Source organism: Nematocida ausubeli (assembly GCF_000738915.1).
Source record: "Nematocida ausubeli strain ERTm6 chromosome Unknown supercont2.2, whole genome shotgun sequence".
Classification (NCBI taxonomy): Eukaryota; Fungi; Microsporidia; genus Nematocida; species Nematocida ausubeli.
In genome coordinates, this window is record NW_026515635.1 from 94159 (window position 1) to 120759 (window position 26601).

The 26601-nt window shown below is 34.8% G+C and overlaps 14 protein-coding genes and 1 non-coding gene across 15 annotated transcripts; 6 read left to right on the forward strand and 9 right to left on the reverse strand.

Moving 5' to 3' along the window:
• Positions 1–1036: 1036 nt before the first annotated feature.
• Positions 1037–4066, forward strand: NESG_00629 (uncharacterized protein; the record flags this gene model as incomplete). The annotated part of the gene is made up of 1 exon (XM_053048278.1): positions 1037–4066. One exon carries the CDS (start codon positions 1037–1039, stop codon positions 4064–4066), a length of 3030 nt encoding a protein of 1009 aa, XP_052905038.1.
• Positions 4067–5077: 1011 nt separating this feature from the next.
• NESG_00630 (uncharacterized protein) lies at positions 5078–7771 on the reverse strand (the record flags this gene model as incomplete). Its single annotated transcript, XM_053048279.1, has 1 exon — positions 5078–7771. One exon carries the CDS (start codon positions 7769–7771, stop codon positions 5078–5080), a length of 2694 nt encoding a protein of 897 aa, XP_052905039.1.
• Positions 7772–8814: 1043 nt separating this feature from the next.
• Positions 8815–10443, forward strand: NESG_00631 (uncharacterized protein; the record flags this gene model as incomplete). The annotated part of the gene is made up of 1 exon (XM_053048280.1): positions 8815–10443. One exon carries the CDS (start codon positions 8815–8817, stop codon positions 10441–10443), a length of 1629 nt encoding a protein of 542 aa, XP_052905040.1.
• Positions 10444–10452: 9 nt separating this feature from the next.
• Positions 10453–10860, reverse strand: NESG_00632 (uncharacterized protein; the record flags this gene model as incomplete). Its single annotated transcript, XM_053048281.1, has 1 exon — positions 10453–10860. A coding segment is annotated over one exon (408 nt), but the record flags the coding sequence as incomplete, so codon positions are not given.
• Positions 10861–11171: 311 nt separating this feature from the next.
• On the reverse strand, positions 11172–11441 carry NESG_00633 (uncharacterized protein; the record flags this gene model as incomplete). The annotated part of the gene is made up of 1 exon (XM_053048282.1): positions 11172–11441. The coding sequence occupies one exon, from the start codon at positions 11439–11441 to the stop codon at positions 11172–11174; it is 270 nt and encodes an 89-aa protein (XP_052905042.1).
• A 1128-nt stretch (positions 11442–12569) lies between these two features.
• NESG_00634 (ribosomal L15) lies at positions 12570–13172 on the reverse strand (the record flags this gene model as incomplete). Its single annotated transcript, XM_053048283.1, has 1 exon — positions 12570–13172. One exon carries the CDS (start codon positions 13170–13172, stop codon positions 12570–12572), a length of 603 nt encoding a protein of 200 aa, XP_052905043.1.
• A 1187-nt stretch (positions 13173–14359) lies between these two features.
• NESG_00635 (uncharacterized protein) lies at positions 14360–14962 on the forward strand (the record flags this gene model as incomplete). The annotated part of the gene is made up of 1 exon (XM_053048284.1): positions 14360–14962. The coding sequence occupies one exon, from the start codon at positions 14360–14362 to the stop codon at positions 14960–14962; it is 603 nt and encodes a 200-aa protein (XP_052905044.1).
• Positions 14963–15488: 526 nt separating this feature from the next.
• On the reverse strand, positions 15489–15881 carry NESG_00636 (uncharacterized protein; the record flags this gene model as incomplete). Its single annotated transcript, XM_053048285.1, has 1 exon — positions 15489–15881. The coding sequence occupies one exon, from the start codon at positions 15879–15881 to the stop codon at positions 15489–15491; it is 393 nt and encodes a 130-aa protein (XP_052905045.1).
• A 2-nt stretch (positions 15882–15883) lies between these two features.
• NESG_00637 (uncharacterized protein) lies at positions 15884–16795 on the reverse strand (the record flags this gene model as incomplete). Its single annotated transcript, XM_053048286.1, has 1 exon — positions 15884–16795. The coding sequence occupies one exon, from the start codon at positions 16793–16795 to the stop codon at positions 15884–15886; it is 912 nt and encodes a 303-aa protein (XP_052905046.1).
• An 11-nt stretch (positions 16796–16806) lies between these two features.
• On the forward strand, positions 16807–17259 carry NESG_00638 (uncharacterized protein; the record flags this gene model as incomplete). The annotated part of the gene is made up of 1 exon (XM_053048287.1): positions 16807–17259. The coding sequence occupies one exon, from the start codon at positions 16807–16809 to the stop codon at positions 17257–17259; it is 453 nt and encodes a 150-aa protein (XP_052905047.1).
• A 65-nt stretch (positions 17260–17324) lies between these two features.
• NESG_00639 lies at positions 17325–17396 on the reverse strand. The gene has a single exon. It is a non-coding gene; the product is annotated as a tRNA-Gln (tRNA).
• Positions 17397–18015: 619 nt separating this feature from the next.
• Positions 18016–19002, reverse strand: NESG_00640 (uncharacterized protein; the record flags this gene model as incomplete). The annotated part of the gene is made up of 1 exon (XM_053048288.1): positions 18016–19002. One exon carries the CDS (start codon positions 19000–19002, stop codon positions 18016–18018), a length of 987 nt encoding a protein of 328 aa, XP_052905048.1.
• Positions 19003–20131: 1129 nt separating this feature from the next.
• NESG_00641 (uncharacterized protein) lies at positions 20132–22615 on the forward strand (the record flags this gene model as incomplete). Its single annotated transcript, XM_053048289.1, has 1 exon — positions 20132–22615. The coding sequence occupies one exon, from the start codon at positions 20132–20134 to the stop codon at positions 22613–22615; it is 2484 nt and encodes an 827-aa protein (XP_052905049.1).
• A 227-nt stretch (positions 22616–22842) lies between these two features.
• Positions 22843–23232, forward strand: NESG_00642 (uncharacterized protein; the record flags this gene model as incomplete). The annotated part of the gene is made up of 1 exon (XM_053048290.1): positions 22843–23232. The coding sequence occupies one exon, from the start codon at positions 22843–22845 to the stop codon at positions 23230–23232; it is 390 nt and encodes a 129-aa protein (XP_052905050.1).
• A 666-nt stretch (positions 23233–23898) lies between these two features.
• On the reverse strand, positions 23899–26592 carry NESG_00643 (uncharacterized protein; the record flags this gene model as incomplete). The annotated part of the gene is made up of 1 exon (XM_053048291.1): positions 23899–26592. One exon carries the CDS (start codon positions 26590–26592, stop codon positions 23899–23901), a length of 2694 nt encoding a protein of 897 aa, XP_052905051.1.
• Between the last annotated feature and the right edge of the window lie 9 nt (positions 26593–26601).

Below are 26601 nucleotides of genomic sequence, written 5' to 3' on the forward strand. Positions count from 1 at the left end.
GCAGCAATTAGAATGAAGTCGCTAGAAGCTGGTATGCTATTATTGCTACTTCACAGCTCAAAACATCTACACACAAATTTATGAACACTCTCTCCAAAAAGCTTCAATAATAACCTTCAAGCAATTTATGCTCTCACCAATGCATAACACAGAGTGTGTTAGTAAACTCTAGCAGAAATAAAATAAAGTGTTTTTAAGTAACCTTCTTTTAAATAGACCATATTCTACTATATACTACTGTGTCCTATCCGCAATAACACTTATTTTTATCCAATGCACACCATATTTTGTTCTTTTTGTGCTACATAGAACTATCTATTGCCAATGGCTAAACTCAGGGGCTGTGGCACTCTTCCATTAAGGGGTCTTTGAGTTCTGCATTTTTTTGTATTTTCCGCGTTCCTTCTCGAAAAAAAAGAAATAATATTAAAGTGTTTACTTATGAGGAAATAGAGAGAATATTTTGCATTTTTATAAAAAAATAGCAGGACACTTTACATTTTATTTGTGGGATTGAGCTATAAATATACTATGGGAAGCTAGCACAGTAGAGAAAAAAGTAAGGAAGGACTAAATACACAAAGACTCAAATATCTTTTCAAAAATTGAAGGAACCCGCATGAAACATAAAATAGTAATTAAGTAGAAACAGAACTATACGAATCAGGATAAATTTATTGGATTGTTATACTATTTTGTCAATTCTTTTAAAATTTCCCAGCTAAGTTCTTGTACTATTCTGCACAAAGCTTCCTTCAAGAAAAAGAAAAAGTATAACCACAAAACATAGAAGTATGCTGAAGCATGCTAGAAATGCTTTTGATGTGATTATGTCTAAACGTAAAATAAGTGCTTGTTCTAATGTATGCATGCAGGGGATTCCCCTGATATTAGGAGATGGCCATGGTGCTTTACATGGGTTAGAACAGACTAAAAGAACTATTAGTTAAAGAGAATTAAAAGTTTTAATTAAGCCGGTGGGGTTAAATTAAAAAACAAGCTATTTAAAGAGTTTGAAATTTTAAAAAGCACATTAATGACATACTATACAAAAACAAATGAACACATTAAAGCTCATACGATTGTTGTTCTATGCATTGTAGGCATCTGGATGATTTTCGGAACATGCTTTGCAAGTAATGAATGCAATGATTCGAATACAGCAAAGATTAAAGAATCATTAAAGAATTCAAACAAGAGTGATTTAGCTTCCGCTATGTCTGATGAAAGCCGCAATAGAATGCTGGAACCACTCAATTTATCATTGGCTTCAAAAAATACAGCACCAAATTCAAAAAATCATGAAAGTGGCACACACCATCCAACTGCTCCAGAACAAAAAAGCATAATAGTTACTACATTCCATGTAGATGATTTTGGAAATCTATCTTATATAGATGATAAAGGATGCAGGGTTTTTATATGCTTAACTAAGATTCAAGTACATAAAAATGGCGTCTTATATAAACTATATAACGATGAATTGGGCAATCAGATTCTTATAGATAGTAGCATACGTCCTTATTCTTTTGGTACTAAAGACATATCTAGTAAAGCGCACAGTGGCCAGGAAGAAAGCATACTTGATAATCCAGCCAAAACAACCACACCAAAGCGCCCAAGAAATTCTAATTCAACCAGTTCAGACGATAGTTTAAGTCCCAAGAAAAGAAAAAGTGTAAAGAGTAGAGATTTTCGTTTTGGTGGTACTGGCTTATTCATTAAATCAAAGTGGTACCAAGCTGCCTTTAGTAACCTCAAGCCCTACAAATCTGAAGCACAAAGCGATACAACCCGAGATAAACCCCATGATTTTTCATACTTGTTTACTAAAGGTGGAATGGATAGTGAAAATACAAAATGTGAATGTAGTATTGAGAAGAACTATGAAAATCAACACCAATTATGGCACTTTTTGACTAGCTCACGCCATAAATCCTTGGTTGAAAAGATAGAGTGTATCAACAACTTAGCTAATGAGATGGAAACAGAAAAAAATCTCACGAATAATGGTTATTATTATTATTTCTTTTTAAAAGACTTAAAAAAATACATAGAAACTCATACAGACATAGCGCATATTAGTGCAACATACGACTACACAGACAGAAGTAAGAACAACATATGCTCTAAATATGAAATGAAGCCAGAGACACTTGGAGAAATATATGAGGAGACCCAAACAGATCTTAAGTGGTGGGCTAACAGTATGTCTATTATCTCTGCAAAAACTGAGGAAATGAAAAAAGAATGCTCAATAGATGATGCAGCACTAAAAGAAAAGCTGCATTTGATTCTAAAACTACCAGAGATACTTAGAGACTTGGTTCTGATAACTCCCGAGATACTGGTAAAGACGAAGAAAGAAATGAAAAAAGTGTTTGGTTCAGATACTAACAGAGCTTTATGCATCATAGAGTACCTATACTACTTAGTGAACGATGATGCAGACAAAATGAATATTGCGTATAATGAAGTTAAAGCGCTATCTGTGAACGAAGAGTCTATATGTACCTGCATTACTATGGAGGTGTATAGGGCTGTTTATAACGTGTTTTTTTCGTTCTACCAATGTGCGCCATCTACCTGTGTGGTGGATTTCGAGAGTGAAGAAGGCAAAGCAGAAAAAAAAGAAGCACGCATTAAAAGAATTTTTCAGTCCCACTGCCCGCACATACCAAAGAGTGGTGTCTTCAGACTGCATGGAAAAAGAGCAATTGTAAAGCCAACTCTCGGAAAATACAACCTGCATGAGACTATAGGCTTGACTAGCAATGACTCCAACTCAATGGTCATAGAAGAACAAAATGAACCATTTTTAAATGTAGCATATCAATGCTCCAAAGATCACTACCATGTGCAGCTAGTTGACAACATACGCCACACAGTAAAACTCATTCCTATTCCATATTCTTCCTATTGTAATTTTTACATTTCTAGAGATGGATCTATACAAAGGAAAACACATTCAATTCGATATATAGTAAAGTACATAAAGTCTATACTGAAGTCAACCTATCCAGAGAAGAATTCAGAGCTTAATGTCTATCCATTTAAGTGTAAGAAAAAGAGTGGAATATGGACATTAATAGATGAGAATTTCACTCTGCATAGGGTGAAAGAATTAGATAAATCTCTAGATGAAATGAATACCCATGACTATGGTGTAGTCTTCTACTACTTTGAAGAGAATATATATACAGATTACTTTGAGTGCATAGATTTTCAAGTCTCAGTTAACCCGAACTTCAAAACCCTCCGAATTCCTTTATTTCTTACAAACTTTGTGCTGATAAGTACTATAATTAGCCCGTATGTATTTTTTGATAAAAAATGTATTCGAACAGAAAAATTTTTTAAAAATCTCAATGCGAAAAAAACAACTAAACCTACTAAAATGAGTATCGATACATCTGCAACCAGCCAGAGCTCATCTTCCGCATCACCAAGCAACAATGAATCTCAAACAAAAAGAAGCTACATTAATTACTACTACAGTGACTTTTTGGTTCAAGGTATAGATGACTACAGATTTTGCACTGCAGAATGCTTTAGTATTTTTGCCATAGACAATAATATAATTACCGGTCTGCCATCTACAGTTTGGTGTACACAGATAAAGAGAAGCATACGTGAGTATACAAACTACTGTTTTAGTATAAGTTCAATTCAGAAACTTCAGAGTGATGGTTTGCTGCAGTGCGAAGAAGTGACCTTGACCTTTCTGGATATATTGCAGAATGGAAGTTCAACAGATGATAAAGTTACATACGGTCTGTGCATCTATCAGAGATCTTTAGATGGTAAGGAAGTTGCTGCTCCAATTATGTGCGAGAAAATGCGAAAGCTTTTGAGTGAGAACATTGATGATGAGATTAAGTCCAAGCATGCAAATTGGGAAAGTGACATTCTTCCTTCACGAATTGATATTAAAGATATAAAAGAGAATACTACTGTCTTTATCACGGTAAAAGCCTTTAACTACACACAGGCAAACCTTGGAATGCACTATGACATTATAGCTGCTCTCTTCTATAACAACAATAATTCCGCACTAGCACCATAGCCCAAGTCTTCCACAAAGGCTAAAAACAAAGCTGTTGGCAGAAATTAGAATGAATTCGCTAGAACCAGGCACCTCCTTATTAAAACACTGCCAAAAGCACCTACACGCAAGATCATAACCAATCCAATCAAAAGCGTCAATACTAACTTTTTAAGCACTTTGTTCTCTCACCAATGCATAACACAGAGTGTGTTAGTAAACTCTAGCAGAAATAAAATAAAGTATTTTTAAGTAATAATGCAATAGACTTTATTGGTTTGCATTCTTTAATAACTATTCAACATGGCCAATCTAGTACAACTAGGCATGCATAATTACATACCAACAAGCTTTCTCTAGATAGACCATATTCTACTATATACTACTGTGTCCTATCCGCAATAACACTTATTTTTATCCTATGCACACCCTATTTTGTTCTCTTTGCGCTGCATGACACTAGCTATTGCGTATGGCTAAACTCATGGACTGTGGCACTCTTCCACTAAGGGGTCTTTGAGTTTTGTCTTTTTTTGTATTTTCCATGCTCCTTCTCGAAAAATAGAAATAATATTAAAGTGTATAATGCATAAGTAAATAGAGAGAATATTTCATATTTTTATAAAAAATAGCAGGACACTTTACATTTTATTTGTGGAGGTGTGCTATAAATATACTATGGGAAGCTAGCAGAGTAGAGAGAAAAGTAAGGAAGGGACAAACACACAAAGACTAAAGTTTCTTTCTATAAATTAGCAGAACACATTTATTGGCTTATTAGGCTGAGTATAAGAACCTTCTAATTTCACTGAAGTTCTTGCACTATTATGCACAAAGCTTCCTTCAAGAAAAAGAAAACATAGAATCACAAAACATAGAGGCATATTTAGGTATGCAAACATGTATGCATAAACTCTTAAGATATGTAAGTGAATAATACTTTAACTAAAATCCTCTAGAAATAATTTAGAAAGAAAAAGCTTTTGTTGTAAATGAGTAAAAATTCCTTAAGTAGAAAAGTGTTTATGTATTTCATGAAGTAATAGAAGTAAGTTTTTCTATAACTAAGTTAAGCTTGGTAATATCATCTTCATTTTTACATAGCTGATCCTTAAACTCGCTAAGAGTTTGAATAGCTTGTTCGTATACAGAAATGCCCTCAACATACCAAATGCATTTCTTTAAAATGAACTGAATTTCTTTAATTGCATCTAAGTTGGCCTTAATCAGCTCTACATTTATGGTTTCCTCAACACAGAGATATGTAGTCCATACGAAGTGTATCGTGCTTAGCATTATGCCTTCCTTTTCATCATTCTTTTGGATTATGAGATTGTCAATTATATTCGAATACTTCATAGTTCCATCTTTGAATATGTGCTGACAAATCCTTTTATTCACTAAAGGGTCTAGTAATAAAGTAAGACCTATGTTATATTCAGTATAAACATTATCTATATAGAATTTAATCCATTTTATGAGAACATCTATACCACACTCTAGTACGTAATTAGCGAAGAAACCGGAAGATACGCTAGAACCTATACAAATATAGCGTTTCTCTGAGAGTTTTATATTGGGATAGTTGAAACTGCTGCTGTTTTTAATATGCATCCCTGCAAACGTAATTGCTGAAAGTATTTCAGATTGAATATTCAGATTATCTAGTTCTGTGCTTCCTATTATGTTAGACGTAAAACGAATAATAGGATGCTCTGGGGATAGAGTTTGATCCATAGTGTATACGATGCAGCAAGTGACTAAGCAGATCTTATAGTATAACTCATTGATTTTTCTCACAAGAAGTAGTCTATTTATGTCTGTGAAGTTATTCTGAATGGTTTCTCGCACCTGTTCCTTCATGAATTTTTTGCTATCTTCAGGATCGCCAATCTTTCGCATTTCATAATTAACGTATAAAACAAACAGGTTTTCAACAAATCCTGTCACATTTCTACAACTGTCTGATATTTCATTCAGTTTCTCCATTCGTTCATCCTTGAATCCTATAACTGTAGGCTGCATCTCAATACTACCGTGTCCTTCAGATATTCCTAATACTATAGTATTCTTAATAGAGCTATGCTCAAATGTCATAGTAATCTCTCCAGATATATCATATCTTCCATTCTGATACTTTTCACCTTTAAGCTCAGAAAACATTATTTGTACATTTTCTGTTCTTGCTAGGTGCGTAAGCAGTACTTCAGTGTATGCTTCAATCCTATCAAGTAAGTCTCCATCTAACTCACCATTTTTCTCCTTCAAATCCCTTGAGAAGCCAAGTATTTTCTCCTTTTCTTTCCTTGAAGCATTTATCACTTCAGCAATAACCAAGAGCATATTTATAAGACCACAATCTATCTCATTTCTACCATTGCAGTATGCAATATTAGGATCTTTTAGGTCAGCAACAACTTTGCACCACTCATTCTGAAAGTTACCCTTTGTTGTGTCAAATGGCTGGTTGTCCAAAGAGAAGAAGTCTTCAAGTTCTTCAGTGACATGCTCCATGTGGTCAGTTCTGTATGTAATATCAGATGGATCATACGTTAGGCAGCAAAAAAGAGAAAGAATCATACTTTCCACACAGTTGCTGTAATCTTCCAGTCGGTTAGTAGAAAACACCTTAGCTTCCCGGTTGTACTTAGGAACAGATTTATATGCAGGTACTTCTGTGCTGTTTAGGAATGGGAATACTCTATATGTATTTAAAATATCTTGAGATTCTTTCATTAGATTCATGCACTCTGTACCTATTGCGGTATTAGTAGTCTTAAACAGTCTGTCGTATACACAGTCATTCTTACTGGGTGCTTCTGTCTTTGGAGCATATTTCTGTGTCATAGCGTACACTGCTTGAATAAGCTCAGTTGCACGGTCTGCACTGTCTATGAACCCGAAGATGTACGACTGAATCAGAAACTTAAGACTGTCCATGAACTTCCCTTTTTTAATTTCACTCAGTGAACACTTGTCCTCCATCATACTAAGTACTTCAGGATTATTTGCACTCTTCTGGAAGAATTTGATCATTTGCTTAACCTTCTTCTGTTCAAATCTTTTTGTTTCATTTTCTTCTCTATTGAACCATGGGATTACCATAGACACTGTGAAGTATATTTTGTCTTTTTTGTTTGTTTCATACACCTTCAGTTCCTTATTGTTAACGTCAATGGGAATATTCACTCCCTCTGAGAAAAGCAGCAGCATAGCAAGAATCTGCAATGCACGCTCCTTTGTTGTCTCTGCTCTGAGAAATTGAACGAAGGACTGATTCCCTCGTGTCTCTATTGTTATGTCACCCGTAGGAGATGGAAATAGATCAATCAGATGGTTATGGTACTTTTCAGTGTAGTCATCCATCTTATTCTCTGGTAGTGCTTTGTATGCTTTGTCACTTTGCGTATCTCGAAGGTATTTATAGACAGTTCGTGTAATTGTTTGGATTTTATATTTCCCTTCCTCTAAGCTGTACTTTGTATTAATTTGCGGGGCGAAAAATCTTTTATTGTGCATGCACTCCATTTTCTGGTAGATGTATCCCCTCAAGAAGTTAAGAGGCCCATCTGGGTTTATCTTCGCACTATGTGAGTCTGTTGCAATTTCAAATTTGTGGGTCAACTCTACTTCTTTTAGGGTTATATCTGCTTTGTGTGTGTTCATCAGCAAAATACTAATTAAAGTAACTGCTTTGATCCAAATAACAGAATGCCGACCTTCCATGTAATAAAATAAATCAGTTTTCAATATATATTAACGGATAAATACAGGGGGTTATAAGCTTCCTTAGGGTTCGGGTTATTCGTTTATATGTGTTGATCAATAGCTTTCAGTTAATGTAGTGTATATATGCGTTTTTAGTTTATTCATGCATTAAAAGGCAAATATAGTACAAACTAGTAGATGGTGTTCCATAAAATCAGAATCTTCATAATCTAGAAATAGTAGCCCAGTAGAGATAAAATCTAATAAGTAAAGAACTTTTATTTATCTTGCAAAAATATATTGCAGCAAGAAAATTCTCATTAGATTCAAGCAGCTCCATCTACACTCAAAGCACTCAAATTTATTTCAATGAAAAAAGAAAAGTTCTTCAAGTATTCAAATTACCACTTCATACATTAATGCAAAGGTGTACTTTTTTAAAGAAAATACTACCAACTAAGAAAACTAAAGATAACAACTTATTTAAAATTACTACTATATAGAGCCACTAGCAACAGAAAACATTATTAAGCATTAGTAATTATTCGAAAACTAAACTCTTTAAATAGTTAGGTTTTAATGCTCTTATCAAATTAAACAAACTAATTAATTCTTTGTAGTACCAGCAAGCATTATTTTTGTTGCCATAAAAATATATGTCACCAGGGGCCACTACAACCATAAAGCACTTGCTATACCCGAATATTAATAATCCAGGCAGTATCTCATATAATTCGGGCTATACAACGGAAATAAATTTAAACCTGCAAAATCACAAGACCACCATATACTAAACCCAACATAAAACAGAGCCCACCCAGAATTACCTGCGAAAATACTCACGCCATAGGATTATCTTACACAAAGGCACATAACTCAAGTCAAAAAACACATAATATCCCACGCCCCAACATCCTCCATTGAAATATACGCCATCCCAGTTATAACCCGAATATATACTAATATACTATAATATTCTTACTACCCCCATGCAGGAGCACATATATTCTAAGAAATGCATTTATTCAGTGCAATTTTTTACAATTAATTCACATAGTTGAATGAGTAGCTGGATTAAGTTAATTATAGCAGAACTGCAAGACCACATAGGATCTAACTGGATAGAAATAGGGCGAGATATCATGCAGACAGACGCCATGACACAAGCAATAATCTCGCACCAAGAAAGACTCTCATGCGATCCATACGGAATGCACAGAAAAAGAGTAGGCATCACAAGAACAAAGTACCACAGGTATGCATTCAAGATAGAGAACATAATAAAAGAAAAGAAAGGAAAGTGCAGATCCATAAGGATATCAGACACAGTCCATTCAATTACAGCATATCTCTCAAATAGTGCATTAAATTCCTTAAAAACCCAAGACAACATTGCAGTAGACATATCTTCCTTGCACGAGATGTATTTCCACTTAAGAAAGGGATATTTCATGGTAAATACATCAAAAGACAGAAAAATAAGTCTGTACATTCAAAGAATGTCGTATGTTGGTGAGACACCAAACAAGAAGACATGGAACTATAATACGAAAGATGTAAATTTAGACAAAGAAATTGAAAGTATCCGGGAGAGAATTGAAGAGTGCACGGAAATCTACAAGAACTGCATGCAGCTACCAGATGTACCATACGAAGTGACTGACTTCAGCTGTCTGCCGCATAACTTCACTGAGTCCCAAGAAGACCTAAAAAAGACGCACTCCCAGGTTTACATCAGCAACGGATCGATAATCTCAAAGAAAACCATTCAGACAGGAGTACTAGACCAAGAAGTAGAGCACTCCAGTGACTCAGCCTCCAGCCACACCATAGAATGCGCAAAAGAGAACTCTGATGAAAGCAGCTCAGAGTCCTTTCGAAGGAGCCAGAGTAAAAAGGACAAAACTGCATCCCAAATAAAGTATGTAGCAACAATTCCACAAATATCCCATAGGCCAAAGAGTGCTCAAAAAAGCACCACCCATCCGCACGTAAATGATAAATTAGAAGCACCAGGAAAAAAGTCCTCTAATAATTTAGATAGAAAGATAAACAAGGAAGCAATCAGAAGCACCCCCGAGCACCCGCTCCCTCAAAAAAAGAACCACACCCCACCAGATGACACCCTAAATAGTATAGAAATAACCCCCAGTGTCATTAAGGATATAATAAGAGAGAATAAAGACGCACCCAGCTCATCCAATTTATGCGAGGGTGCAGATGTTTTAGCTAAAGGTGAAGTGAAGGTAGACAAGAGTAGTTTAGTTGATACTAGTTTGGTTGAAGGGAATTTGGTTGAAGGTTGTTTAGCAGATGAAGACTTAATTAAGAATTTGTTTAAGGAAGATTTACTTAAGGCAGATATACAGGACAAGAGTTCACAAGATAAAATAGATTTGGTTAAGAATTTATTTAAGGAAGATTTAGACAAGAACCCATCCTCTATGAATACACAACCCAAGAACTCCCCCTCTATGCACTCCACTAAGGCTTCGCACCCCAAGAATTCACACCCTAAGACTTCACAAGATAAAAATGACCAGAATAAGTCGATTGAAAATAACCCAGAGTGGTCACCTGTTGAAGAAGTCTCTGACTCACAAGTAACTGAAATGATAAATGAAACACTTTCCAGGTTTCCAGCGGTAATTTCCATCTCAGAATATAAAAAGATCCAAGGAAATAAATAAACAAGAGAATCATTCATTAATCAGTGCATCCAAACTGTTCGACATCTTAAAGCACTTGCAGCAGACGTAATTTACAGAGAGGGGTTCATCACCTCTTTCATCTTTTTTTTGGAAGATTGCATGGGTTGTGCAGTTGCATCTGCTGCACTTTCTGTGGATTCTTTTGAGGGTTGGGTCTTCTGCTATTTCCTTCCCTATGCCAGACTCAATTTCCCTTGAGGTCTTTTTGTATTCTACGGTGTATACAGTAGGGGTAACTGACTCTTCAAAGTGCTCACAGTTCTTGCATGCTAGGTAGAGCATCTTCTCAAGTTTATCTTCCTTTGGGTACAGCATATTATTGCACTCCCGGCAGAACTGCTTTGTCTCCACTGCCATTAAATTTATTTTTGCACGGGAGTCCGGGTTTTTTTGCACTGAATGGTTTGGGGAATTTATTAGTGGATTAAATTGTGACAAAGTGGATTAAGTCTTGACCATCTGTCATTAATTATTACACCACATATATTAAGTCTTGTCAAATTATCCATTACTTTTTACATATAGTGTATTATATTATGCAATATACGATTAAATACAACACAATATCCATTAATTATTACACCACATATAAAAAGTCTTGTTAAATTATTCATAATTTATTCCGTATTATCCATAAGTCCTGCATATACCCACTAATTACACTGTATATCCATTACTTTTTACACCATATATAAAAAGTCTTGTCCTTATTTCCGTCTCTTTTTTATCTTCACATTTTTCTCTCTCAGTTTCTTCTGCTTATTCAAATATTCCTTCCACGTAGTCTCATTGAAGCCATAATTAAAGTAGTCAGTTATATCTTCGCCTGGCTTATTCCATGGCTTATCTGTACCATCATATTCTACTGTATACGTATGTAATAAATCAGAATTAAGGGCAGGCGCGTCTTCTGTGTCATGCAAGACTATCTCAAAGCCATCACTTGAGGCATCTTCATCTGTTGGGAATTTCTCCATAAATAAATAAATATATTTATGTTTATAGACTAATTATAGTGGGAAAAAGAAGGGCTGTAAGGGTACCCCCTTGGAGAGATAGATTTATTAGTGAAGTGTAAGGAGGAGTATTGTATTATTAAATTTATAATAGGGTGTAAGGGGGGACCATTGGAGGTACTTTGAAATTTAGTGGATACAAAGGGGGACCATTGGATGGGGGTAGGACAGAATATATTGAGGGAGTAACAGAATATATGGCATAATTGACAAGACTTATGGCACTTTGTGCAGGATTTAATCCACTTATGACAAGACTTATGGCACTTATGACAGAATATATAGCACTACTTAGACAAATGCAATTTTATAACGGGGTCTTAATACAGATATTTCCAATTATATTGTATAATATATTCTTAATAAGGAAGTTAAGTAGTTGTTCTTAATATATATCCTCTTAATAAGGATATTTCCATTCTTGTCACATAATATATTCTTAATAAGGAAGTTAAACATTAATTCTAAATATATAATACTCATCCAATAAGGATATTTCTACTCTTATCGTATACTAGTGTCTAAATAAGGATATTTCTACTCTTGTCATACACCATTCTCCCAATACGGAAATAGTCAATAATTTCCCAATACAGAAATATCCCCATTGGTCATACAATAATTTCCCAATATAGAACTTCCCAAAACGGAAATGTCCTCATTAGTTACATAAGATTCTCTCAATAAGGAAATATTCAATAACTTCCCAATATATAATCTCCCAAAACAGAAATAAACAAAATAAATATACAATAATCTCCCAATAAGGAAATAAACAACCTACACCATTTCCAAATACAGTAATATTACCATATTCAGTAATTTCCGGTTTAATACCAATAGTTAAGCTAATTTATTGCTATATTGAGTATATTGCGTATAGTAATACCCTTATTAAAAGTATTAATGGGGTATTCCCCTTCCAGTAATTTTCTAATAAATTTCCCAATGTGGTAATTTCCCAATAAATCATCAAGAAATTTCCCAATAAGGAAATTCCCTTAAACTCCCTATAAACTTCCCAATAAGGAAACATACGTCATCAATTTCCCAATACAGTAATTTCCGTTATTTTTCCAAAATAACTCCTTATCTATACCTTAACAAGCTAACAGTATTATTCCGTCTCCAGCATCCTCTCTTAGATCCTCCAATAGTCTTATTTCCACCAAGTCCTCTACTCTTCTTAGTTGCCGTTGTAAGTCCCCTACATTCTCTCCTTCTATGCTTATTACTGCATATCCAGTTAATCCTACTATCATTCCTTATATTATTAACCATAGGATCAACAAGAATCACTTCATAATGCTTATACGTTGCATCCTGACCAACCCAGTATGAATTTAGTATACGTAATGACTTTAGTCTACGTCCTACCCTTATCTCTGCTAAGGCCTGAAGGGATTTCTTTTGTTTCTGTTGATAAATACCTTGGTTAATTGGTTTACCACAGACATTACCCTTTTTAACTTGTCTTCTACGACCTCCTCTTCTGATTCTTACTCTGTAGATGACAATTCCTCGTTTTTTGGTGTATCCTAGCTTTCTTGCTTTGTCTGGTCTTGTTGATCTGTCTGTTTTGTGTACGGAATGTCTTTGTCTGTACTCCCAGCATCTTATTCTTAATAGATATCTCATTACATCTGATTGTTTGTGTTTTTGGATCTCTGCCATGTAATCATATGCTGACATTTTGCAGGGGTTAAAAAAAAATAAATATTTATAGTTGAAAAGTGGAATAAATTGTGGCAAAGTGGAATAAATTGTGGAAAAGTGGAATAAATTGTGGTAAAGTGGAATAAATTGTGGCAAAGTGGAAAAAGTCTTGTTATTTTATATTTAAAAGTAAAAAGTTGTGGTGGAGTGGAATAAATTGTGACACTATTGAGAGAAGTGGATTAAGTCTTGGTTATTTTCGGGTGGGGTGTAAAAATTTGTGGTAATGTGGAATAAGTCTTGTCACTTAGTAATAAATCCTGTTATTTATTACACTATGTGGAATAAGTCTTATACAAGTGACATAAGTCTTGTCCATCTCACAATAAAGTGTAATAAGTCTTAGTTATATTTATAACAGAACTTATGGCAGTTTATTATAAAGTGTGCAAGACTTAATCTACTTTAATTCAATAAATGACAGAACTTATTACACTCTTAATATAAATATGACAGTACTTATTACACTCTTAAATAGATATAAACCACTGGCATAAGTCTTGTCCAAATATTATACAGGACTTATTCCACTTAGTGCAAGACTTATTACAGTGCCATAAGTTCTGTCCGAATAAATTACAAGAGTTTTTACACACTCTCTAATAAATTGCAAGACTTTTTACACTTTGACAGAATTTAATCCACATGAACAGGACTTAATCCACTTTGCCAAGACTTATTACTCATGAACAGGACTTATGCCACTTGTACAAGACTTATTGCTTTATGACATAATTTAATCCACTATAACAGAATTTAATCCACTATATTCAATAAATTACAAGACTTAATCTACTTTGCCAAGACTTATGCCACACGTGCAAGACTTAATCCACTCTCTCTAATAAATTGCAAGACTTAATCCACTTCTCCACAATTTATTCCACTCTTGCCAGTTTCTGGGAAGACTTATTATTTTTAAATATAAAATGACAGGATTTATTACACCCCCTTCAAACACACCAAGACTTTTTACACTCTCTCCAAAAACCTCCAAGACTTAATCCTTTTTTTACAAAACACCCAAGACTTTTTCCACTTCTCACAAGCACAGCAGGACTTTTTCCACTCTCAAAAATTCCATTACTTCTTACACATAGTGTATTAAGTTATGCATTTTTCATAATAATTACCTTATATTAATTATAAAATAATAAATAACCATGGAGTACTTGCCAGACAGAGGACTAAACATGCAGTGTAACTCCATAATTGACACAGCAAAAATACAACAAGAAATGGAAGACCACTCCAAAACCCGGTATAGCCCGATTAAACCTGAGATAGCCAGATATAGTCCGATTAAACCCGATATAACCCGACTTAACCCGATTATAACCCGATTAAACCCGGAGGCAGAGACAGAAGACTCAGATGAGATAAAGGCAGAGACAATCTGCCCCAAGCAAATTTATGACTCGAAAAATTGGCCAGGAATTTATTTGTCAGAAATAGAATTAACAACAAACTACCTAAAAAGCAATTATAAACCGCCATTTTCTTATGCCATACTCATAAAAATGTCTCTAACGGAAAATGAACAGCTTAGTTTGAATGGAATTTATAACTGGATCAAGCTACGGTATCCATATTACATGACAGCTGATCCTGCATGGCAAAATTCAATTAGACATAATTTGTCGTTGAATAAGATATTCCAGAAGGTGAAGCGGCCTGCAAATGAGCCTGGGAAGGGAGGATTCTGGCGGTTGAACAAGGGATTCGAACCCCCAAAGAAAAAACGGGAAAAAGAGAACAAAGCATGACTTTTTACATGTAGTGTAGAAAGTCTTGGGTGGATTTGTGTTGTAATTAGTCATAAAATAGGACAGAACTTAATACTGTATGTGTAGAAAGTAATGATTGTAAATTGTACAGAACTTAACACAGTATGTGTAGAAAGTCTTGGTGAAATGGACAGAATATATGGTACTGGTGTAAAAAGTCTTGGATATGCATTGTAATTAGTTAGAATATGCAAGACTTATAGTACTAGTGTAAAAAGTCTTGTTTTTTGTGCATGACTTATTACACTATATGTAGAAAGTTTTGATTGTAAATTGGGCATGACTTATTACGCTGTGTGTAGAAAGTTGTGTCTTTAGGGAATGATTTAGCAATAAATTAGGATGAAAATGTTTTGGGTTATTTATTAGAGGATTAAGTATTGTCAGTCTTGGGAAAAGTGCCATAAATTCTGACAATGTGGATTAAGTCTTGTAATAGTGGATTAAGTCCTGTCTGTTTCAAGACACAGTGGATTAAGCCTTGTAAGATAATTATAACCAGAATTTATTCTATTATGACAATTACAATTCTCTTCTTCATGTCTTGCTGCACCTCCAGGCGCACTTCTTTTTCGCGTGCCCAGAAGACCCTTTGAACTACTTCTGGGAGCAAGGGAATATTCATCTCTGGCGTACTTGCAGTCCACTTCTCCTGCAATCGTATGATCTCACGCTTTGTCGCTTTTGAGGTGGCCCTGGTGCCTTCCCTCCAGCCCAATAGGGGAAGTATCTTTTTGTTTATTATTTCGCCTGTCCTGGTGTCTTGCCGTATATTATGGTGTATAAGTAGCTTAGAGGCCAGCACGCTCCCAAGTCTACTGAGTATCCCAGGGTACATCTTGTTCTCATGGAAGTACTGCACGGTGCATGCAGCTAGTATGCGTATCCTTCTGTCCATAATTATAAAAGTGTTCTTTTTTCTTTTTCTCTGGAAATAAGTCTGTCTAAGAGGGTGGCAGGCTGGTTTATGGCTGGGATGATTGTGTCATCTGCCTCCTTTGGGTTAATTTGTGCTGAATACTTCTTGTTTCTTGTTGTGCTAGAAAGTGACTCATTTATAATTAAATGGGAAGTAGCAAAATCCTTTCGTTTTCTAATCGTAATTCCAGTTCTTGTAATTTTTTTTGTGTTGGACGGATTTTTTTTTGTTTCCAAAGAAGCACCTCCCCAGGAATTCCACCCTAAAAGTGTTTCTTCCCTTACTTCTGGGGCATCACTCTGTTCGATTTTTATCTTTTCTGTGACGAATTGGTCTACCTCCAAGATACTCTCAATGGCAGATGGTGAGTCCTTGGGGGTCGTGGTTCTTTGGAGGGTGGTATTTTCGGTGGATTTTTCCTCTTGCTGGTTTTCAGTTGGGAGCGAATTTATTTCACAGAGATTTTCTTGGTTTTTCTTGATGTGCTGGTTTATTAATGAAATTACATCTGGGTTTTCACTTTTTGCAGGCCTTTCAAAGGGCATTTCATCTTCATCCTCTAATTCTATCTGTATTTTCATATTTTCAGTTAATTTTCTTTGCTTTTCTTCTCTCTTTACCTTTCTGTAGGCTTTACTTTTAATCCTCTTGCTCCATATATTACTTTGCGCTACTCTTGCATCAACTTGTTTTTTTCTTCTTTTTTCCTTCACTCTGTCTGGGTCTGTTATGTCGGCTAGCTGCCTCTCTAGCTCAGTCTCTATCAAGGGCTGCAAGATAGAACCTTCTTCTAGCTTGCTTACAGTAGATTCGTATGACTTTGTCTTCTCCACTGGTTTTGTCTTCACTTTTTCCGTGTGCTGCGTGAGTAAGTCTTCGTATGAAATCTGCATAAAATATTTTCATGGAGTACTACTGTAAAAAGGACGCTCTTTCGGAAGGAGTCCTTGTAAGGACCGAATTACTTTGTGACTTGAACAATTCCCACATCCAAGAAGCACTAAAGAACAAGAAAATCAAGGAGAAATCTGTCTTCCTGCCGTATTACTTGGTAGATGCACTAGTAACCACGGAGTATTTGCAAGTAAAGGAGTTAATTACAGAGAAGAGTGTGAAGGAAATGGAAGGGGCACCAGAATATGTAAATCTGCAGGGAAAGATACTTTACAGGATAGTCAGTAAAATATGCAAGAAATACGCAATGGAAGAAGAAAGGGAGACTGTGAGGCAGATGCACCTGGCGCGCGCAATAAAATGGGGAAGTCTTCTAGCAGAAGACGGAGAGGAAGAGGGCTGTGAGCGGGAAGAGGAAGAAATCTTGCATGCCGGAAGGACAGCATGGCGGAGTGGAAGGTAAACTAAAATAAAGAAGTGTTTTCTGTTGTAGAGTGTTTTTGTAGGGTGTTTTGAGGGAAAAATAAATGGTCGTGCCGAGAATCGAACTCGGGTTATCAGATTCAGAGTCTGAGGTGCTAACCGCTACACTACACAACCCCATAAATTATGGAATATTGGCAGTTCGTTCGGGTTATATATTCATATACGTTAGAATGTGTAATATTCAGGATGTCCTGTGTACTATGTGTGTATGGTAAGATAGTGGGGTGGTTTGTCTGTTTATTTATTCGGGTTATTTCTATTATAAAAATGTAATTGTTGTGTGCACAGCATAGTATATGATGGTATGCATGGTAACCACAATAGCAGTTTAATTTGCCTTTGTTTACATTAAACATGATGTTAATTAGTGGATTTGTTTACTTTGATGAATCTCGAAATTAAATATAGACTAAACTATTTAAAGAGTTAAGTTCTCAAATAGAGACTAAATTTTAAGAATTTCTTCTTTAAGAAGTCTAGCATGTAGCTAAGACGTATGCAGTAGATGTATTTGTAGCATGAATAGTACTGTAAGTGATAATTGTTTTGGGTTATTTCTGCTGCAAGTTATAATTGTTCTTGGTCAGTGGTGACTATTCTCTGGTTATACAGGATATGTGCACACTGCAAGGGTGTTTTAGTGTATTCGGGTTATATTTGGGCATGCTTTATTTTCTGTCTAGATTGACTATTCTATGACTCTGTGAGTTTGTTGCAAGTGTTTATCACTGTATTAATTATGCATATCCCGTGTAAAGTACATTTCTTGCCTTTTTATTACACTTTCTTGTGTGGCCAGTCCTTTGAATTCTTTTGCCTCTTTTACTCCTAGCTTATGGAGGGCTGCTTTGTGGTCTTTTTTCATAAAGTGCAGAGAGTACTCTTTTTCTTGTGTGAAGACTTTCTTGCATATTTCGCAGTTGTATTTCAGTCTTTCTGGCTTTGTCCTGGGCAAGTACTTGTCTAGCCTGATGGTTTTTATTTTTGTGTGCTTAATTTCTTTGTTGAGTAGATTTCTTATGTAGTCTTTGTGCCTGAATACATATTTTCTGTAGAGGTAGTCTATTCTGGATATTTCATGGAGGGCGAGTTTCAAGTAAATTGCCTTTGTTTCTTTGTGGGCATTTGAGAGACTATGCCTGGTCCTCATTTTATCTGCTATTGTGCGCCTGCAGAGTATGCAATATGACTTATTTAGTATTCCTGGTTGAATTTCTTTGCTCTCTTTGAGGTGTAGAAGAGTCTTGCTTGATTTTTCTTTTGGGATGGAGTTTTTTGTGCATATTTTGTGGGTAGTGAAATATTCACTTGAGACATTCTTTCTTAGAACTCTTTCTGGGAGGGTCTTTAAGTATTTTACTATTCTTCTTTTTACTTCTGCTTCTTCGTAGGGTGATTTATAGCACGCACTTTTCTTCTCTTTAATATTCTTTAAGAATTCTTTATACCCATACAATGGGTTTAGCCATGTGAATATGTCTTTTATATCTGGGGAATCTTCTGTTTCCTGTGATATTTGTGTGTTTCTGGTTATATTATAGAGTATTTTATGTTTTATTTGGATTAGTCTACAGGATATCTGGTCAAGAATGGTTCTCCTTTGTGTATTTACATATTCCAGTTGATTTACGTTTAAAAGTATCTCTTCTTTGTCTTTTATCTTATAGTACTGCACTATGCTGTGCAGTAGGTCTGTGTACATTGCAGTGAGCGCAGTCATTCTTGTAAAATATTATTTTATATTTATAGGTATTGAATGAATATGTAGATGTATTTCGGGATATTAAGGATATAAGGCGTGTCTTGCAGGAATATATGTGGATGGAGTGATAGTGTTAATGGGAAGATATTTTGTTGTTTTATTATGATGATTTCGGGTTATATCTGATTATATTTGGGGGGTTGGGGTTAAATGCTTATTTTTTGCCTGTGTGTGTTCTTTTGTGGGTTATTCTACTGCATAAATATTTCTGCTTATTTTGGTTATTCGGGTTATATGCAGAGTAAATGAAAAGTGGTTTTGCTCTGTGCAAATTAGACATATTCAAAATATGTTTGATTTTATAGGTTGTTTATACAAGTGTAAGGTGGAAAGCACTTATTTAGCTTGGAATATTTTTTTATTGCCAGTAGCTCTATATAGTAGTAATTTTAAATAAATTTTGTCTTTAGTTTTCTAGTTGGCAACAAAATTAATTTCTTGTGTGTCTTTTTGTCTTACAGTATATAAAGGTATTTAACTAACACTCTCTTGATACTTTTCTGTGGCTTGTACATCTTATAGTTATGGTTTCTTATGGGTTTATGTGTAAACATATGCAATTTATTGGTAATACAGTGTGTGTTCTATCTTTTCTGTTTTCTCGCTTTGTTTTGTCTTTCTTTGTTGCTTTATTCTGGGTTCGCATTGAATGTTCATGGGGTTATTCATTTTTGCTAGATTCTTCTATTTTTCTGTCGTACTTTGACTTTCCTAAAAAATCAACTCTTTCAGAAAGAAAAGTATAATCTGTACAGATTTCTTTTATTACAAGATTAAATTAAAGAATTTAAAATAGAAAAATATATTAAAATATATATTATAGTAAGAAGAATAGGCATAAATACAACAGGAAAAAATGAAAAACGAAGAAACCACGTGAAGTCAAGTATTTAGCACAGTAGAGCACTAGAAATGAAAAGATATAAGTATATGCAGATATAAAAGCACCAATTATCTCTAACAGATAAATTCAAATATTATATATCTCTACACAGTAAAAGCTCAAATAAAATAAGTACAAGAAGGATCTTTAAGAGAAAAATCATAAGCTGTCTATTTAATAATAGATGTTTCACAGTGAACTGTCATGTTTAAATCCCCATTTAAGAAAATCAACCATAAGCTAAATCATCAAAATATATTAGACCAGACTAACAGCACCTTCTTTTTATCCAATACAGCAGGAATATTAATCTATTTCTTTCTGTCTCCATGGCATCCTAGAAGTCACAGAAGAAACAAAAAGAGAATTCGTGCGAATGGAAATATAAAAGAAAAAAAAGCACTTGAAACTGTAGTTATATTGGAGTATGAAGGGTTTTCGTGTAAAAGAGGTCCTTTATATACCAAAAGAATCATAATATGCAGTTTGTTCATACTTCTCATGCTCAATGGGGCCTATGCAGATTTAACTTTGCATGGAGTAGAAGAGGTCCTGAATAATATGCTGCAGGATAAGAATAATTGCAGGATGCAAATAAATATTAATGGACCCTTAAATCCAATTAGAGGGTATATATCAACTCTTGCAGGATATACTCATAATAAAAGGTTCTTTTCGGAAAATATTAAAACCTCGTACGCTCTGCTTAAACACACTGCTACAGAAGAAAGAAGCAGAAAAATATTTCAAAGAGACTACGAAAGAGATAAACCAGTTGCCTGGCTACTAAACACCTCAGATCACACAAAATACATATATAACTACCACCAGGCATTTCTCATCATGTTTTCCTCATCAGATGGCACTATAGACGTAAACTCTTCTGGAATAGATTCATTCAGTGGATTTCTTCAAATCAGCAAAGTAAGAACACACAAATACAAAATACTAGCATCCTTGCTGCTGCTCTCTGAAGGAATAGACGTCTTCATGGAAATAACAAAAAGTCACCCGAAATCCACTAGAAAACTGGTTTTAAAAGAGAATAAAACCAAAGGAAACCACTTCTCTTTAAGCTTAACAACTAATTTCGTAATAACAGGACGAAATAATTCAACTAGTTTCCCTGCCCTCCAAAATAACACTATTTTTCTAATAGAGTTCTTTTTAAAGTACAGAAACCATCCTGTGCAGGAAGAATACGCAGAACCAAGAAATTTAGAAGAATTCAGAACTGGCCGATTTCTTAATAATTTGAGATGGCTCATACAGACATACATATATAACTACTTCTCTACTAGCGAAGAAGTGAATATATTCAATCAAACAGTGCATGATATTTTACTAGAATACTTACCAGAATACAACGAGAGCAAAGGAAAAGAAGATATTTCTATGCAAGTTTTCAGAAAGTGTTTTACAACAATGGGAAATAATACTGTTTCTTGTATAAACAGAGAATATTCTGGTCGTATTATGCGCATATTCAAAGCACATGAGGCCCTTCATGTGGAAATGTGCCCAGGAACCATCTACCCATTAATTTTCACGAAAAATTCAATTATAAGCACAGAAGACCAAGAAGTCCCTCTAAGTATAACAGATACCTTTGCATGCACAATGGAAGAAGTTCTTCTTGGATTATTAAGTTGTTTCTTCTATGATGCAAAGAAGAACACTTACACAACAGAACATATCCCCGATGCTTCGTACAAACTGTTCAGTTTCTTCATTTCGCACAAAACCCCTTCAGAGATGATTTCCAGTGAAATAACCAGTAAATGGTCTCTGGTTCTGGCAGAATTGCAAAATAGAAATATATTATACGAAAAAGATAACAGAAGCAGGCTTGTAACCGGAATAATGAATCTTCTATACGTTATCACAGAAATTACTGGAATTTATCCAAGAGAATCCAAAGTGCTTCATTATTATGCCACTTTTGTGAAAAATGCATGTGAAAAAGCTGTTCTCACAGGCATACAAGAGAAACTTGGGTTATATCTGGAATACTTATTTCTTCTGCTCTTCAATAACTCTGAGGATTTAAGCTGTAAGCTCAGAATGAAAAGAGACAAAATAAAAGTGACTCTTTCTCATTTAGAAATAATAGAAATAGATGAAAGAAAGGATCTAATTGGAATTCTTCACATAAAATATAAGGATAGAATGAATCCTATCGAAATTCGCATTAATCTTATGAAAAACAATCAAGTGGAAGTTTCCTATAACTATAATAGACCAGTAATTTCACCTGCTGCAGAGAAGATGATTTTTCAGTTGAAAGGTATGGTGAAAATAAAAAGTATCCCAGATACGTTCACAGAGTGCATGATTGCGCACTTTATAACAGAAGAAATAGATATACTCTCAGGAAAAAAAGTGAATTTAGAGTACTTCCAGAATATTCCAAAAATAGAAGACAGAACCCCCTTGGGAATGGATAGATTCCTTCTACTAGGCAAGATATCCACTTTAAAGCAGAAGGAACACCCGGTACTATTAATAATATCCATCTTAGACACAGAATTTCAAAAAACTTCAAATCCTGCAATTATGCAATTTCTAGCTAACATAATTACAAGTGAACTAAAAGAAAGGAGAAATATTTCAACCAAAATTATTTCTATTCTCTTACTTATTAATGAAACAACAGGAATCAACATAATCCCAGAAATAACAGAATAATTCTTAGTCTTCTCTACAGAATATCTGAAGTCATAAATAAAATAGTTTGAGTGTGATAAAATTCCCTCTAAATTCTTCTGGCAAAAGAATCCTACTAGAAGGAATAACCAGAATATTCTATTCTTCATGGAATTTCAATAGATGCACTAGAAATTATAAAAATATGAAAGAATTCGTCCTCAAATGAAAAGGACATATACTTAAATATTTTACACCCCTGCACTGCAATGTCTTCTCTTACTTTAATTTCTGTGGCCTGCGGTGTATCTGTCTATTCCTTTATATCTACCTTGAAGGATTTAAGTTCTGTGCTTCTAGTTGACTTTGAGTGCGAATATAACTTTGACTCTTTGGGGATTGAAGTTATCCATGAGTTCAATGCTTCTACCTCTATTAAAGATAAGCGCATTATAATAATCAATAGGATTGACTCTTTTGTGAATTCGCCAGCAGAGCTGCAAGTTAGAATGAACATGATGTACAAGGCTGTTTACAGCGGGGCAAAGGTGTACACAACACTGCTTAAGACAAAGTACAACAGATACACAGTATATATTGATAGAATGATAGAAGACATGATAGAATATATTCCAGAAAATAGCACAAGCACAGCATAAATAGTACGCATTACAAAGAAGACACTCTTCCTGTAGAATTTCTTTACGCATAAAGTAATATATGAGTGAATTCCAGGTATAACTAAAAATATTCCAAAAAGAAGCACAAAACCCCACAGAAAAAGAAGAAGTAAAATAAATACTCTTTAAGAAAGAGAAATCCCTATATATTATTCGGGTTATCCTATAGATTCTACTGCAGAATATTTGTAATATTTTAATACTATAATTTATGCTTATTTATTGCAGTATTTTTCATACGATTTTCTTTTGAAAAAGAATCCTAGAATGACAGAAAGAGCACAAAGAATATTCTTGTCAGAGAGTAAAAATTAGATGGTTTTTCGGGTGAATCTGAAGGAATAGATTGATTTTTCTGATTGACTGAATATTTTATCTGGAAAACAGTAAATTTAACACCTTCTGCTAACAAAGAAAACCAAAGATAAAAATATTTAAAATTACTACTAGTAGAAACAAAAGCAGCACATTAGCTAAATAAAATTCCAGCATGCATGTAGCTAGGTGTAGCACGAAATAACCCGACTAAAAATAAGCATAAACTATCATAATCCTTTTATTCTGAATACTTCTACTGTAGAGATGTTTTCATGAAGTGTAAAAATCAATATGATTTCATCTAAAGGTGTCTCTATAAGAGGTATTTCATTTTGCGAAATATTTTAGCATCGTATTGTAGTTATCCATGCTCTCTGGATCACTTTCCGAACAAAGCATATCTTTTTGCTCTTCTAAAACCTTTCTAACTGCTTTTATGTTTTTACTGGATAATTCATAAGAAGGAATTGCAGGATTCCTAAGGTCATCAAAATTTATCAAATCATAAATTATCTCAATAAGCTCTAAAGAGTCTGCAGGCTTTCTGCATGCGAATATAAACCAGTTGATGTAAATATAATTCACTGCCTTCTGGTCTTTCTTAGTCTTGGTTTTCTCAATTATTGATTGCATCCTTGTAAATGCATCGATTTCATCAGTCTTCACTATAAGCTTAAACAAGTTCTCAAAAAACGGTCCATGGAATAATAAGTTGTACGCATCAATGTGCCCATTCATATCACTAGTTATGTAGTTTTCCATGCACTTAACTACAAGAGACACAGACTGCTTCCTTAGTATAGATCTATACACAGAAGATAAATCACTTATTGTAAATTCTGTTTCAGGAAGGGGCTCGCCCTGCTTGTAGCTGAGTTTTGGGTAGTACATCTGCCAGTGCGCATGGAATGGGAAACTTTTTATCATTTTGTGCCGTGCATGATGGTCATTCAAAGGCACACTTCCCAGAATATTTGCAGTCCAACGGGTTGCATCATCAGTTAGGGGCAAGTCCTTTTCTGTTGAATAGATCATAAAGTGCTCCATAATGTACGCCTTGCAATCAATATCGACAAACTTTCCTAATAAGAATATTTTAGGAATATTCTCGTATCCATCTTGCAATATCCTATCTACATCTTGCTTCAGATTACTTAATACCTTGTCACTGTCATTTCTTAAAGTGTTAAGTTCAGAATCTGCATGCTGCATGAAAATATATCCTAGGTAGCTGTCTAGGTCACTGAAAACCCTTTTCGCTTCTTCATATTTCTCTTGAATGAACAAAGAGTCTTTTTGCAACATTGGAAGAAGAGTAAGACTTGAATGGCCTTTTTTTACGTCTAAAGCAATCCCATTGTATCTATCGTTGGATGTATACGTAATTGTGAGTTTACAGAAAAGATCTGCCTTTCCATTTGATCTCTCCCCGAGTTCTATATTTTCACACTTTACCTTCACACTTTTATTCAAAGAGAGTGATGTAATAATTGCTTCTATCTTATTTGAAATTTCCACTTTCTGGTCATCGTCTAATTCGCCTTTTTCGTGTGCACTTTCTATGTACTCAACTAGTTCTAGAATGGCTTCATCTTGGCCTGTTATTTTTGCAATTGCAAGAAGTATATTTATAATCCCGGAAATAAGTTCATTTTTTGCCTTTTTGTAGTCAATTTTGTCGTTCTCTAAGCAAGCAGTAACTTTACTCCATCTCTTATGCATTTCAATATTCGTGGTTTCAGTGGGCATAGTATACTTTTTAAAGAACTCTTTAAGCTTATCACTTACTCCCTCTCCCATGTGACTAATTTCATACTCTTTTTTCTCTGGGTTGTATGCCAGACAGCAAAATAGTCCAAGAAGGGCAGTTTCCACACAGTTACTGTAGTATAAAGATTCGTCTTCTTCAAAGCCTGTCTTGTCTAGTTTGCATTGCGGTACTCTAGTGTACACGGGCAGCTGACTGGCACTGTAGAATGGAAATCTAACATATTCTGATATGCTCTTCACAAGATCATAGAAAGAATCGACGTACTTTCCATTTTCACCTAACTTATCCTTCTCTAAGAAGAATTTATTAAGATCTTTCCCTTTTTTCGGTTTCTTCTTGGTGTCATCTGGATTAGTTTTTTCAACCACTTGATCAACAAGTAATTCATGCACTGCTTCTACAAATTCCTTGTAGTCTTCTTCCTTGTCAATGAACTCATAGATATACGTCTGTATAAGGAAGGATGGATTATTCAGAAATCTGCCACTCTCGAACTCTTCTTTTTTAGAAGGCATCCCTAGGTCAGTCCCTTTCTTCAAAAACTGCCTGTCCCTGCAGCGTATATAGAAGTTGACAATTTCTGCTGTCTCATTTTGGTAGATATCTTCTTTTTGCTTATTTGTAATTGGATCTATACCAGCCATGTATAATTCTATCTCTGCAATTGTCTTATCCTTGACTGTCTTACTTTTTATGACAACCTTCTTCTTTTCTGCTTTTGTGTCTATATTTATTTTAATGTCAACTCCTTCTGAGAGCAGTAGAAGGGAAGCCAGGATATATTTCGCATCCTTTTTTGCATTCTTTGATCTTAAGAAGCTTGTGATCATAGTGGATCTGCCTGACTCGATTGAAAGAGTTCCATCTACGGAAGGAAACATCTTTATGAGTTGTGTGTGGTAAGTGCTAAGATATGCTTCTACTGGGTTCTTTGAGTCTGTCTCTTTGTATACTTTGTCACGGGCTGGTGATCTTTTGAATTTATATTCTTGTTCTCCTGTAGGGGATATTTCACCCTTCTCCATGAGATATTGTGCTTCAATTCTTGGGGAAAAAAACCGTTGGTTATAAATGTACCCATTCCTTTGAATGATGTACCCATGTAGTAGATTCAATGGTCCTGCTGGGTTAATCACTAGATCTTGCTTCTCTCCAACTGGAATTTTATGAACATTATGGATTTCTTCCATTGAAACCCTTGAGAAAATACTCTGCACCATCATTAGGTTAAGAAGTATCTTATTGATCATTATTTTCAA